A 15,629-nucleotide genomic window follows, 5' to 3' on the forward strand; every position below is an offset into this window, starting at 1 on the left:
GATCAGCAAGCCCAGCTCATTGTAGCTCCTGCGGAGTGTGAAGCCTAGTGACTGAAGACCCGTGGAGTGGCGAGCCAGCTTCAAAATACGCAAAATGCGCATGATACGGAAAATCTGCACCACCCGACGAACATTCTGGAACTGCAGCACGCTCTTGTTGGACTCCGTCAAAAAGATGGTGACGTAGTAGGGCAGGATGGCCAGCAGATCAATGATGTTGAGGGGACCCTTAAAGAACTTCCATTTATTAGGGGAGGAAAGAAAGCGGAGTAGATACTCCATGGTAAACCAGGCGATGCAGATGGCCTCGACGTGGGCCAATTGAGGGTTATCTGTTGCTTGACCAAACTCATCTGTAGCCTGCAGGTCTGGTAGCGTGTTTAGGGACAAGGCGATGGTGGACAGTACGATGAAGAGGATGGAGATAATCGCCAGGATCTGGAAGTAAACACAGACAATCAAATCAAATGAGAAAGAAGCCAGATGTATTCCTGTTTGTCAATAAAGAAAGCTAACTCTTTGGCCGATAATACAAAAATATTAGATTACTTGGGCGCACCGCTGTCACAAGTAAATTTGACCCATTTTAATGATGTTAGCTGAGTAGTATTTTTATGGGTTCTCTGGCTTTTAAAGCTCAGGCTTTCAGCATTCGCACTATAATAGTGCTAGTTTCACAGAAGGGTACATTAAAAAAAGGTTTTTCCTATTCTATCGGTCAACAATAAAAAGAGGGTGTCTGTTATGCAAATTCAACACTTAAGAATACATATCTAATGGTTTCATTGGACCAAAAACCCTTTGATGTGAAAGAAAGGCTCATTAAAATTCTAGAACGGACCATAGTAGTGTAAATATAGGCTCTATAGATCTTGAACTGGGAGTGAGCCAGAGTGTTGTGATTAATTCTACTTTTAGAAAAGGGCGACATAAATCGTGCTTTATATTTTTTGCCTCTAATCAGGGCCACTTGTGTGTCTGGAACAATATACTCTCAACTCGATTAATTGATCAATACATTAAACCAATTTGCTCTCACTGAACAGTATGCTATCGTGCTTCCTGCATTTTCAATTTGACTGGATAAAGTCACTGAATCATCTATCTATTTAATTTCTTTAGAGCTTTGTGACTAACTAAAACACACATTCAAGCACTGCATTTAATCAGTTTTCACCACTCTAGTACAATACACAGATTTGGTTTTTTTTAATGCCTTACTACTTTATATATGTTGGTATTACTGTTCGACAACAAACTAGAACACAACATTACAATACAATATGGTCAGGGAAAAAGAACATAGTATACATAGTATTCTAAAGGAATGAGAGATCATAGGAAACCTTGGCATTAAATTGACATCAGCAATGTACCCAATGGCTGTACTACAGCTTATCCTTCAACGTTATTTATGGCTTGCATCTGTTTGTGGCTTTGCAAGGTAAGATGGTCCTGCCTAATAAATCATTAAGTATGGTCTTGACATCCTCGACAGCCTCAATAAAAAACTAAATAAAATCGGCATCTGAGGATCGATGTGTATACATCCCTAGAATATACCTACTGAATTTCGTTGTAATCCGTCTATGAATAGCAGAGGACTAGAAATTCATTCATTCATTCCTTTTCTGAACCGCTTATCCTTACAATGGTCGCAGGGGATGCTGAAGCCTATCCCAGCTTACTTCGCGTACCAGGCCGGGAACACCCTGAATCGGTGGCTACCAACATGGACAGTGACTTCAGCTTGTAAAAAAGTATTTATAAATGGAGCCTCTCTGCCATCTGTGTTCAGCTTGTCCTCTGCAAAACCTTGACCCAGTGCTCGGCAAGCCTTCATTTTGAAGGCCATATTTATCATCAACACAAAACAAACAAGCACATTTGAGCCAAGCTCTGCATCATATCTGATAATGAAGTTGCCATTGGCATGTCATGGGACATGTCTGATACCCCTCAACTTGAAAGAAGCATCTGGAACAGATGGGGACCTGCATTACACACTTTGAATTGCACTTGTGTCGGTCAACTCATTTGATATGGCATCTAATAAAATGTCTTATCAGTTCATGACAAAGTAAATTTCTCTTCCAAAAGCAGTGATTAAACCTGACACCTTTAAAAAGAAATAAGGCCAAAGCATGCAGTATACTGTATTTTTCCTCCTATATACTCAAGGACGAAGATAGCGAGCGTAGAGGAACAAAATTAATATTTTATAGGTTTGTCATCAAACATGCTACATGAAGTATTTTACTGGAATTCTCTCATGGAAATTGTTTCCACCCTTTGCACACAATCGGTGCTGCCCATCGTTGGATGGGTTAGGCTCCAGCACCCCCACAACCCTTGTGAATGACAAGTGGGATGGAAAATGAATAAATGATTGTCAATATGGCAACACAAGATGCTAGAGGAACACATTTAGGATTTGGTCCTGGAGTGAAAAAAGTTGAGGAAAACCCACTACAGTAGTCTCAAATTCATTCCCAAATTGTATGGAGTGAGTAGCAAAAAAACCTTTGAGCCATCTTGTAATGATCTAATCTGCTGAGCACAATACCCAGTGATGGTGCGAGAGGTTAAGGAGTTTATTGATGTAACCTGGGCCACGCCCATCAGTCCTGTCCTCAGTCGGTAGTGTGAAATCTAGTACAAGGTCAATAAGGATGGCCTCATACCACGACAGTGGCGGGCAGGATTATTTTCCCTCATCAGTGTTCACAAACATTAATTAATCTTGACAGGTGAATGTTCCCGCACCCACCTTGACCTTTGCAGGGAGCGGGCCTAAAAGGACGGGTGACTTGGCTCACATGGGTAAAGACTTGGGCTACTCAAATAGCCATTAAATGGCCCGCGGAAGCATTTAAACCCGAGCAGGACATTTGTTGAAAATAGTTGGCTTTGGATCCCAAGAGAAACGAGTGATGGATGAAAAGACTCACATTTGACTCATTAGAGGTTCTTCTCAAGCCACTGAGTAACCACACAGTAAAACAAGTTAACGTGAGACATTAACAGCATGCTGAAGGGTGACAGGCCAGACTCGGAGTCATCGCGTCAGGCAATCCGTACGGCGGTAGAAGTCCGAAATCCCTATAAATCTCGAAGGAATGTAAAATGCAGTGTTTTGTGAGTATAAACAACAACAAACAGCCCAGTGCCCCCCGCCTCTAATGTGGGCTGTGCAGCAGGAAGCTTGGTCATCCCGTTGGGTCTAATCAAGCTGAACGCACGGTGTAGGCTGCCATGCTAATGAATCACGTTGAATGCAAACGACAGCGGCGAGACTGAACAGAGGCATTTTGTTCACAGAAGCAACACCTGAATATTCACCTTTTCTTTCCATCACCACACCTCTCACTTCTCCATACTTGGAGTAGACATGCTAAGGTAAGATGACAGAATAACACATTTAAAGCTGTATACCACATGTGTCAAAGTGGCGGCCCGGGGGCCAAATCTGGCATGCCGCATCATTTTGTGTGGCCCGGGAAAGTAAATCATGAGTGCCGACTTTCTGTTTTAGGATCAAATTAAAATGAAGAGTATGGATGTATATTAAAGTTCCTGATTTTCCCCCTTTTAAATCAATAATTGTATTTTTTTAATCAATTTTTTCAGTGTTTTTAGTTCAAAAATCATTTTGTAAAATCTAAAAATATATTAAAAAAGCTAAAATATACATTGTTTTAGATCTATAAAAACGGAATATTCAGGGCTTTTAATCCAGTTCTTTTAATCCATTTATATAAAAAAAAAAATCTAAATATTATATCTAAAATGGTCCGGCCCACGTGAAATCAAGGTGACGTTAAAGTGGCCCGCGAACCAACCCAAGTCTGACACCCCTGCAGTATACAAAAGTTGTTTTCTTAAAGTATTGGTCATAAAATGTCTTAGTCTTTCATTTCATGTGTGGCATTGGTGCATAATTCATAAAGCCATTGCATAATATTTGTTATTTTGCTGGCTTTGTTGTGGTTGAAAAAAAATAGTACAAAAGAAATTAAAATACTTCCTTTAGACCAGAATACTTCCTTTTATCGAAACGCCATTATTATTGTCGCCATACCACGTCATACCTTCAAGACCCAGTGAAGTGAATTATTAAAAAATAATTATGGGGTTAAAGATACTTGCTGAAAAGGAGAACAAAATATTACTGAACTGTGACGGTTTAATGTTTTTATCAGTTTAATTTTCCAGGTTTTTTTGTGTGTCGTCTCACCCTATACGTACTTCTATATGAAAACTAGAGTGCATTATTATTTGAACCCGATTGCAAGTTACAACCAATAACAGGGGAGAAAAAGTAAACTCCATCCAAGCCAAAATTCAAATCTCACACCAGGAAGCAGCAGTGTGAAGCTCTGGACATCATGTTGAGTCACACGTCATTGACTCTTTTCGGCTTTTGTCTTTCATTGCTTCATTAGCTTTTAATGATAACTTCCACAGGCCCGCCTCGCTTCCTGTTGACATAATCTGTAGTTAGATCTCTCGCCAACGCTGATAACAAATGACAAACGCGCAGCAACATTCCCTCCCGTGCTCATTTAACTCTGGACAGAGCCAAGCTTTTGCCCCGGCGGCTGTGGAGAGTTAAGATTTAATATCCTCCCACTAGATATCCTGTCCTGAAAAAGGTGTAAATGAGCAGACCTCCCTCATTTTCATTACAAATGTAGAAAAGGGAGATGGACAAACAGAGAGAGGATAATATCCAAACGATATGACAGGATCCACATTCTTCTAGTTGCCTATTTTCTCATCTGTGTATGTTGAATTTGTAATACAATTTATTTTTATTGGCTCAATTGCAATAAAACACATTATAATATTTATGAAATTTGAGGTCATGACGTCAAAGTTCACCGGTTCAAATTGAATTTAGCTACTTAAGCAGTTGTCGGGCCGCTTTAACGTCAACTTGATTTCACGTGGGCCGGACCATTTTAGATGTAATATTTAGATTTTTTAAAAATAAATGGATTAAAAGAACTGGATTAAAATGTCCTGAATATTTAGTTTTTTTATAGATCTAAAACAATGTTTATTTGAGCTTTTTTTAAAATATATTTTTAGATTTTACAAAATGATTTTTGAACTAAAAACACAGAAAAAATGGATTAAAAAATTACAGTTATTGATTTAAAAGGGGGAAAATCAGGAAATTTAATATACATATATACTCTTCATTTTAATTTGATCCTAAAACAGAAAGTCAGCACTCATGATTTACTTTCCCGGGCCACACAAAATGATGTGGCGGGCCAGATTTGGCCCCTGAGCCGCCACTTTGACACCTGTGCTATAAAGGATCTTTAATTCTCTATTATTTAGACTTTATTCTTATAAAAAATGATTACATTTCTTTCTTTTGAATGCTGCCTTTTAATGCGACACAACCCTGATTTCAGCATCAAATGAATCATCATGTACATTTTATCATTGAAAAGATAATCATAAAACATCCAACTTACATTCTGAGGAATTAAATAGAGTGGTTAGCACTCTCACAGACCTTGAAATTACATGAAGTTTTCTAGTCTTGGCTCATTCCATTTTCATTGAATTGACTCGTTGCTTTGCATATAGTCATTCAGCTATCAAAAAAAGTGTGATGAAAATATAATGTTCCCTGGTGGAGGTAATTATAATTAAGAGTAACATGAACTAACGCATTAGTTTGCATATCTGTGGCATCTGCAGCTCTCTGACCAATTTCCGCCTGCAAAGTGCTGTTCTACTTAATCCAAACGTATATCAGGATGAACACTAGGTTTTGCAGATACTATTATCACATTAAAAATGCCAAAATTTCCTCAAGGCTATTGCATGAAATGAATACAAATGTGTAAATAATCAAACAGAAGAAGATGAGTCCAATTGGGTAGTTGAGATAAAGCTAAAATCAAGCGATAGAAAGATTACCTGCGCAATGACTTTTGGTGTCGCAAGATGATGAAAAATCAGTTTGCTGCCTTTTGGATTTTCCATTGTGACACACTAGCAAGACGCCGATTCATGTCTGCTCAGAGTCACACCTTGCGCAACAAGAACTGAATCAATAAAAAGATTATATCACTTAGTGGCTCGCCTTTTATTTTCTTTTGAGTGCAAGGTGGCGTGTGTAATCCTCGAACTGTGCCGTATCTTTCCTAATAAATGTTTTGTGCCATTGTGTGCCTGACGGCTGACCTTTCTCCCATTGGAAGGCTTGTTGCCTCAGAGGGAGTTTCCCCAGTGGAATATACTATCTGGGTTTTATTCAAGGAGGAACATAGACAGAATTACACCATCCATAGACAAATGGAAGTTGCAGTGTGATCATACACCTCGTGTTCTAATCTTCTGGCACGGTTCCACTCTGGGCTTCAAATTGTTCTCTTCTCTTCCCCATTATTTAGCTACAGGATAAGGATGGTTTTATCACATAACAAACAGTATGAACCTCATGGGGGAACTTGTCCAAGGACTATTCTCAATAATGCATTATTTTGTTCCTAAAGCATCATGTTGCAACATGTGTGACTGACTGACTCACTGGCAGGGCACAGAGAAGAATGTGCATTTAAGCCCAAAATTATTCATACCTGTAGCCAATTGTATTTGTTTGGGTTGCTTCTGGCTGGAAATGATGCAAAATAGTGTAAGACGGTTCACTGAGTGAATAAAAAAATGGATTAGTAATGTATTTTAAGGATATGCAGTGTTTGCAGTTGGAGGCATGAGCTGATTCATGGCCTCACTTGTAACTTCATCCTCATTCATTATCTTCCGTACTGCTTATCCACACATTAGAACGCAAGGGGTGCTGGAGCCTACCCCAGCTGACTTCGGGCAAAAGGCAAACTACACCCTAGATCAGGGGGGTCAGACTCGGGTTGGTTCGCGGGCTGCGTTAACGTCAACTCGATTTCATGTTAGATATAATATTTAGATTTTTTTTAATAAATGGATTAAAAGGACTGGATTAAAAGCCCTGAATATTCAGTTTTTTATAGATCTAAAACAATGTTTATTTTAGCTTTTTATTATTATATATTTTTAGCTTTTACAAAATGATATTTAAACTAAAAACACAGAAAAAATGGATTAAAAAATTACAATTATTGATTTAAAAGGGGGAAAATCAGGAAATTTAATATACATCTATACTCTTCATTTTAATCTGATCCTAAAACAGAAAGTCGGCACTCATGATTCACTTTCCCGGGCCACACAAAATGATGCGGCGGGCCAGATCTGGCCCCCGCTTTGACACATGTGGCCTATTGTGTCCCTCATGGCCTTCCCTCATGTGATCAAATTTTGTAATCAACCCTTGTCTGTCTATTTAAACCGTGTGTTTGTCAGTCTTTGTGGGGATCGTCTGCTTTGTTTACGTTATGCTATGTTGCCATGCTATGTTGCAAGTTCCTTGTTTCCCCATGTCATTCCATGCCTGGTTTGGTTTTGTTATTTAATTATAAGTCCTTAGTTCACAGGTGTCAAAGTGGCGGCCCGGGGGCCAAATCCTGCCCGCCGCATCATTTTTTGCGGCCCGAGAAAGTAAATCATAAGTGCCGACTTTCTTTGACACATGTGCCCTAGACTGTTCGCCAGTCAGTCGCAGGGTACACATAGAGACAGACAGACCAACAACTTTCCCATTTGTTTCCAACCTAAACATGGCATAGCATGTCGCTAATGGACACTCGCTTCAGTGACCCACACAGATGTGTCCTCCTCTTCCCTGGTTCTTTTTTTCACCCTGACCGTCCCCTCTCGCTGTCCCACACACAACAACCGTGCACTGTGGTGGCCTCGTGTGCTTCGGAGGTGACGAGGAGATGGATGACTGAGCTGAAGGCTGTGCACTCAATGCACACCATGTGTCATTTTACAAGTGGGAAGGTGGTGTTAAAATGATGCAGTGTTAGGGTGTTTGTGTGTCTGATTTGGGCCGGATGTCGGGTGTGAAGCTAAAAATATTCTGTCAAACGAACATTATCAGTACAAGGACTCTCAACCAATGATCAAAATCTTTTTTTTACAAGTAGTATAACTTTGGAAACAATGTTTTTGGCAGTTTAAAGTGTCGACTTGCAGTTGTCTAATGTCGTCTGTGGTCTCAGCCTGGAAATGGCAGCAGCGCCGGGAACCATGGTAGCAGAAGTGATGAGTCACCATTAAATCTGTCCAAAACCCAGTCGTTGGCAGCATTCGACTTTGACTATTCATTTGTTTTATTGAGCTCATTTTTGTTTATGAAGTCCCGAATGACAACAGCAGGACCAACAAATCTCACATGAGTAAACGCATTGGCCAGAAACAGAAATAGTCCCCAACAGGAAGATGCCTTGAGCGAATGGTGAGTCACGAGGGCCATCTGCCTCCAGTTTTTGGGTTTCTTAGGGTGACCACACATTATCTTTTCAACTGATATTGTCTTCCCAGTTCACTCTGGATTACTCGACATACAATCTGAGCCCTCATTGGAACAAACAAGTGTGTATGCCCACATTTGTAGCTACTACAGTGATGCAGGGTTTCCATTAAACCTAAAATGCATGTTTTTGGAGCATTCAAATTCCACAATAGAAGGCCATAGGAGACAGTGAATGTCAGATTTGTGCACCAGTCCATCCTATTCATTAATTTTAAACCACATTCATGACAAAAACTAGACCATACGTGATTAGTTTAATGTTATTTTCTTTTCTTCCTCAATATTTTCTGTTGTTTCTGTATATCTACCAGAGGACTTTGATGATTGTTACCATTTATCCAAATAGCCATTCTACTTGTAATCATTGCACAAGAAGGAGACTAAAGAGGGTGTCTTAAGGATGCCAAACGTATTCATTAGTATGTTGTTGTGAGTGTAATTCCAGTGAGCAGCAGATTAGAATGTCAAGAGCAGTGCTTCAAGATTAAATCAGACAACGTAGTTCATGACCACAGAAAAGAAAGTGGTTTGCCACATTCAGTGATTAAACACAAGACTCTAATGCCAAAGCCGTATTGTTTGATTTGCGTATTTTTTGGACCTTAAGTTGCAGGAGCCAAACAATGGACAATAAAAAGGAAAAAATATAACTTGCACTGGAGTATAAATCACATTTTTGGGAGGCCAACTTTTTGTTTTATCAGCGATCAAGAATGAACATTTGTCAAAGTAACAATAGTAAAATTGAGAACAACAGGCTAAATAAGCATCTGTTAACATAACGTTTTTTTTTGCGAAATATAGCTCTCTGCCACGAAAAACATAACAGGCTGTCAGTGGTCAGAGAGAAAAAAAATACATTTATAAGACGCATTTGACCTTGGCCTAGTAGGTGAGTGGTTAGCGTGTCGGCACGACAGTTCTAAGATGGAGGGTTCGATACCAGGTCCGGATCTTGTTTGCATAGGGTACTCTGGTTTCCCACATCTCAAAAACATGCATGGTAGGCTGGTTGGACAATCTAAATTGCCCCTAGGTATGATTGTGACCATGAATGGTTGTCAATCTGCGATTGGCTGGAAAAAATATGTGACCTATAGTCCCGAAAAATACAGTAATTGCAATGGTTTTCCACTATATTTACATGGGTCACCCCATTACCTGTAGCCTGATTGAAATTAGAGGTATCCTGCAGATCTGGTGTACGCTGATGGCTAATTAACATTCAGTAAATTTGTCTCTGGTGCTACCGTCTTTCTGCTTTGGTGGCCATCATGAAGCATTAACGTCACATATTTCCCGTGACGAGATTAGAGGCCCCTCACTACGGAAAAGGCTACATGGGCATCTTAGGACGTGCGTAATGGGAGGGACATTAGTGTTCCCCTTCCTGTAATGGAAAGTCATGCTTATCTTCAATGTGTGATCATGCTGAATATTAAGCAGCTCTCTCATCACATGTTGAAGCCCAAAAGAAGAAGACTTTGATCAAGTGTATCCCATCATAAAGGATGTTGTTTAAGAAGGAATAAACACTTAATTTCATTTTGACAAATTTACCGCGCGTGTGTTGTGTGGCAAATATTCGACATATAAACACTTTAAACACTTTAACATAGACCCAACAAAAAATGGTAATGTTGTATATTTTCATTTAATTTTGAATAGTTTAATTAGATAAACTAACAATGCTTATCAGTCATACTATATATGTGTGAGCCCCGCCCCAAACATTTCCATGAGGATGCAACCCAGATTAAAGCAAAAGCCAAAATATTAATCCAAAATAAAGGGGAATTTTAGTAAGTGTTTTGAGTTACAAAAATGTCCAATGAATGTGAAATAGTAAATGATGATAAATGGATTCTTTGCTAATTGTAATACTCTGCTATGCCATATACAAGTCAAATGAACTCCGCAGCACTCTAGACCACCTCACTCACTGTCGCCATGACAACCAATTCACCATGTAGTAGTTACAATGCTGTCTCTCGGAGAGCCTGACAGTCTATTCTGCAGCTCTTCTTTCTCTCTTTAATGCTTCACAATAGTGTATGCATGAACACGTTGGATCCTTCTCTATTAGACTATGATTAGCGAGTGGTGGGAGACCCGCAGCCAGATGGCCACAAACTGCACTCCAATCCGAGTTCTCTAACGAGCAGTCACAACAAGCAAGCACAAAGTGATTGTCTTTTAAGAGCTTTCGTCTGCGTCTTCTACACAGAGGGCCAATTTTCTTTAGTTTATCATTGCACAAAAAAAACAGTGCTGGCAGACACACAAACAAAAGAAATTGTCTATAGCGGAGGCTTGCTTACAAGTTCTCTTTCAATAGACTGAACTGATGTGTGTGCTTAACCATGACATTTTATTAGAAAAAAAGACTGTAAGATTTTAATGAGGGTGTTCAAAAGTAGGTATGGTACAGTGGTAGAGCAAGATACTCATTTTCATTCATCTGTACTTCTACAAAATTTTACCAATTGCTTGATAATATGTATTGAGAATGTGCCAAACATATATTTTGGAATTGTGGACAAAAAGATTAAACTTATTTTATTTTAAGCACATGGGAAATATCAAAAGAACATAAATATTAAAGAAAACACCTCTTTACTCTAATTCAAGGGTGTCAGACTCGGGTTGGTTCGCGGGCCGCGTTAATGTCAACTCGATTTCATGTGGGCCGGACCATTTTAGATATAATATTTAGATTTTTTTTATAAATAGATTAAAAGAACTGGATTAAAATCCCTGAATATTCAATTTTTTATAGATCTAAAACAATTTTTATTTTAGCTTTTTTATATATATTTTTAGATTTTACAAAATGATTTTTGAACTAAAAACAGAAAAAATGGATTAAAAAATTACAATTATTGATATAAAAGGGGGAAAATCAGGAAATTTAATATACACCTATACTCTTCATTTTAATTTGATCTTAAAACAGAAAGTCGGCACTTATGATTTACTTTCCCGGGCCACACAAAATGATGTGGCGGGCCAGATTTGGCCCCCAGGCCGCCACTTTGACACCTGTGCTCTAGCTGATTATGAGAACAGCATAGTTAGAGTCAAATCCACTTTAGTAATTTCCTGGTCCATAATGAGCACATACTTACTATGTTGAGTGTAATGTCAAAGCATCTATTTTATCATCCTCCAGAAGCAAAACACCTGCTGTGTTCTCAGGCCTCCCTCCGTATGCATCATTCAATAGGCGTAGAAGGCCAAGAAACCCACCTGACCACCGAGAACATCTTTCATGTACATGTGCCTGTGTGCGGGACAGTAGATGAGAGAGTAGTAGTACATTATCTCTTCACCATCAATGTCATATCCCTGAATGTCCAGCTCATTACTGAGTGGACGGCCTTGGAGACCCCTGCATGCGGAGAAAGTCTGGGTGGTGAAGTGAGGTCACAGATGATGCATAATGTAGGGAGGTACAGAGAGACACATCATAGCGACTAAAGTATGCAGCTGAGGTGCACAACCACTCAAAGAGCCCATGGCAACTGACATGAAAAAATGACCTATTTTTCATGACATACCTCAATGAAATGCTAAAATGAGGTGCCCCAGTGTATTTCGCCCTAACTTTCAATGAAATGCGGAGGTAAAACAAGAGCAGTGGAGTAATTCTGACCTTTAAAAGATGAACGTTCGTGGTGAATTGGCAAAATGGTGTTGGCTGAACTTGTAACATGCAATACGGCATCACAAATGTGACATGTTACAACCTAACGCGAGCGGTCCGTTGAACAATTTTAGATATAATGCACGTGTCAAAGTGGCGGCCGGGGGGCCAAATCTGGCCTGCCGCATCATTTGGTGTGGCCCGGGAAAAAAAATCATGAGTGCCGACTTTCTGTTTTAGGATCACATTAAAATGAAGAGTATAGATGTATGTTAAATTTCCTGATTTTCCCCCTTTTAAATCAATAATTGTAATTTTTAATCCATTTTTTCTGTGTTTTTTGTTCAAAAATCATTTTGTAAAATCTAAAAATATATTTAAAAAAAGCTAAAATAAACATTGTTTTAGATCTATAAAAAACTGAATATTCAGGGCTTTTAATCCAGTTCTTTTAATCCATTTATAAAAAAAATATCTGAATATTATTTCTAAAATGGTCCGGCCCACGTGAAATCAAGTTGACGTTAAAGCGGCCCGCGAACCAACCCGAGTCTGACACCCCTGATATAATGAATGAAACTCAGACGAGAGTAGACTTCCACTGAGGCCAAACTGGATCAGCAACACAGTGAAAATGGATCAAGGTTTTCGTTTGATGATGTAAAGTGAAAACAAACAAGCAAAACACAGGAATGGATATCAAATTTTCTCACAGGCTCAGGAGATTTTATTATGTTTCTGATTAAAAGCAAAAACGACATGTCAGGAAAAGCCTACTTTAAGACCAGAAACTTACTATATGGGTCTAATCAGATATACAAAAAAGTGGCAGTGGTGCGCTCACTTCTGTTTATCATGCAAAACATATCTTGAGAAAAAAAATATATTGGATTGGGAGTCAGGCATTCAGTATTGTGACATTCCTAATCTTGATCTAATCAGATTGTGTGCAGGTTTGGCTAATGAGGTGAAAATAGCACTAAATCATACAAGGTTTTAAACATAGCATATCAGAACACGTACACAACGCAGGCCCTTTTCATGGGTAGACTGCAGTGTAACTCAGCTGATAGTTTCCATGGCAATGGGAGGTTGTTTAGCATTTGCGAAGTGCAGCAAAGCATTGAAAAAAACGAGGAAGCAGCCAGCTAGAGAAGGCGGTGACAAGTGAGGGGCGCTCGCAGGAGCAGATACCGCGTCGACACACACGCACACGTCAGTGCAATTTCCTCAGGCTTCAGGGAGCCAATTTAGAATTTGTACCTGCCACTTTTTAAATATGAGTAAAACTCTAGTCTGTCAGGGTACGTCCTATTCTATATTTGAGAGACTTTTTAAGTCGAATAAGCCTTTTTCTTTTATATTGGATTCCCAAGAGGAGATTTGAAGAGAAGCCACTACAGTAAATAATTCCAAGTAGTCTCAGTGAGATTTTGAATTGCTAAACTACACTTGCATTTTAGTATTGTTTTTGCCTACGTTGTTGATACCTCACTCACACAGTACTCCCCCATCAAGACTTCAATTTTTTGTCCCTTAACAAGCACTATAAATACTGTAAATAACCAATGTCCATATGTCAATCACCAATTTGAGTGTTAAGACCTACCGTATGCATGCATGTACAGCTGTGTATGTATGTATATATGTATGTATATATATATATATATGTGTGTGTGTGTATGTACACGTGTGCATATGTATGTCTATATATATATATATATATATATATATATATATATATATATATATACATATGTATTTCAGCAACATGCTTATTTATTTATATATTTATTCATGTATTTATTTATTAACTCTCTTATTACCTATCTATTTATATGTCTAAAATGCCTTTCCTATTTCTACATCCTCACCCTCTTACTACTGTGACAACAAAATTTCCCGAATACGGTACGAATAAAGTTATCCAATCCAATGCAATGTCAATTCAATTGTGGAAAATGTACAACCTGATAAGATTTGAATCTTGACATACAGAATCTGACAACATCTGTCATGTTAACTGTTTATGTGAATGCAACGTGAAATTGCAGTTCAGCCTGGATAAAATGCACATATTGTCTATTTTTTTTATACATACTCTATACATTTGGACCAAACAACTGTAGTCGGGGATTTCCTCTGCTAAGATTTAAATAGCATCAGTGATGAAAAAAAAATCAGCTATGGAAGCTTAAAGATGTGTCGGGTTGCTTCGTTGAAAGAAGAATAAAAAATTTATTGTGAGACGAACCGAGTTTGCCTGCTCTGCAGTCGCTTCTGAGCAAAGTGCTGAGCAAAAGAGTGGAATGACCAAAGATCCCAGTTGTGTATAAAGGGAATGACACTCACAGTAATTTGTGGTTGGAACAAAACCAAAATTGCCACAGGGGAAAGATTAACAGTGGCACAACATCATATCAACTGTGTTACAAAAACGGCAGGAATAAGGACACATGAAGAACTTCATTTGGTGCAATTAAATTGTGCCTGGACTATATATACCAATGTCTGATAATAAAAATGGACTTTTCCTAGGTCTCACCAGGCACAAGCTCGCCATGAGGAGAACTAAAGAGCAAGTCAACCCATGCCAGGTTGTCATTTGATGCTGCGCATGCTGTGCACATCTCTTCTATTCATTCAGGATGCTGTAAACTGGCTGACAGTCAAACATGTCCGCAGCCAATCACGGCCATACATGGACAAGCAGACCCCGTATTTAAACACACACCAGCGGAACTGCTCTGGATCACAATGTTCTCCTGAAAGCCAACACGTGTCCTCCATTATAATGAGTGCATTATCCCACATAGGCGCCTCGTAATCTCCAGCCACTGGAGACTAGAAAAAAAAAGAATCAAAGTAATTTCATTATTGCGTTTAATAGTGGTCTTCACTCAAGGCCTGTAGGCGCTTTACCAGGTGTGTGCAAGATTTCTCATTCACAGTATAAGCAGAAAAATATATATATAAAGCAAACCATCCTGTTGGGGAGCCTTGGGACATTTGTTTTACTAGCATTTCCTCTAATAGTGACCATCATTTTAATACCTCTCATAAATGCTTGATACCTTATACAAACACCCCCATGCCAATGTTTTGTAAAACTTCACCATTCAGGAGGATGAGAACAGGTCTCAAATCTTTTGACGGAGGCGCATTCCAAGCAAAACTGATCTTCTAGTGCAGTCGTACCTCTACTTACGAATGCCTCTAGGGGCAACATTTTCACATTACGAAGGCTTTTTATATGCAAATAAGTGCCTCAGGATACATATTTAGAGGTACGGCAGTATTTAAAAAAATCTTAAAACAAAGTGCAATTTGTGTTTCACCATTTTTCTGATTTATTGGGCTAATCTGTGATGTCAGATATTGATTTTTATACTGCATGATGTGTGGCTAGATCTTGGCATGAGAATGAAATCTTCTTTGAATCCCATTTTTCAGGCCTCTACTCTAATAAGCACTTTACCCTGCAGAAATGCCTAGCACCATTTTGCAAAAATTGTTTTTATTATGAACAGAGAGAAAAGG

General features: G+C 38.8%; 1 protein-coding gene across 1 annotated transcript in view; it reads right to left on the reverse strand.

Annotated features, from left to right (window-relative positions):
* LOC144076080 (potassium voltage-gated channel subfamily B member 1-like) overlaps positions 1–15,629 on the reverse strand; it is a 38,968-nt gene that overhangs the window by 2,502 nt on the left and 20,837 nt on the right. Inside the window, exon 4 of the mRNA XM_077603646.1 lies at positions 1–438. This exon is cut by the window's left edge and continues 2,502 nt beyond it. Coding sequence (XP_077459772.1) covers positions 1–438 — 438 coding nt within the window. The remainder of the gene's footprint in view (positions 439–15,629) is intronic.

Source organism: Stigmatopora argus, chromosome 6 (assembly GCF_051989625.1).
Source record: "Stigmatopora argus isolate UIUO_Sarg chromosome 6, RoL_Sarg_1.0, whole genome shotgun sequence".
NCBI lineage: Eukaryota > Metazoa > Chordata > Actinopteri > Syngnathiformes > Syngnathidae > Stigmatopora > Stigmatopora argus.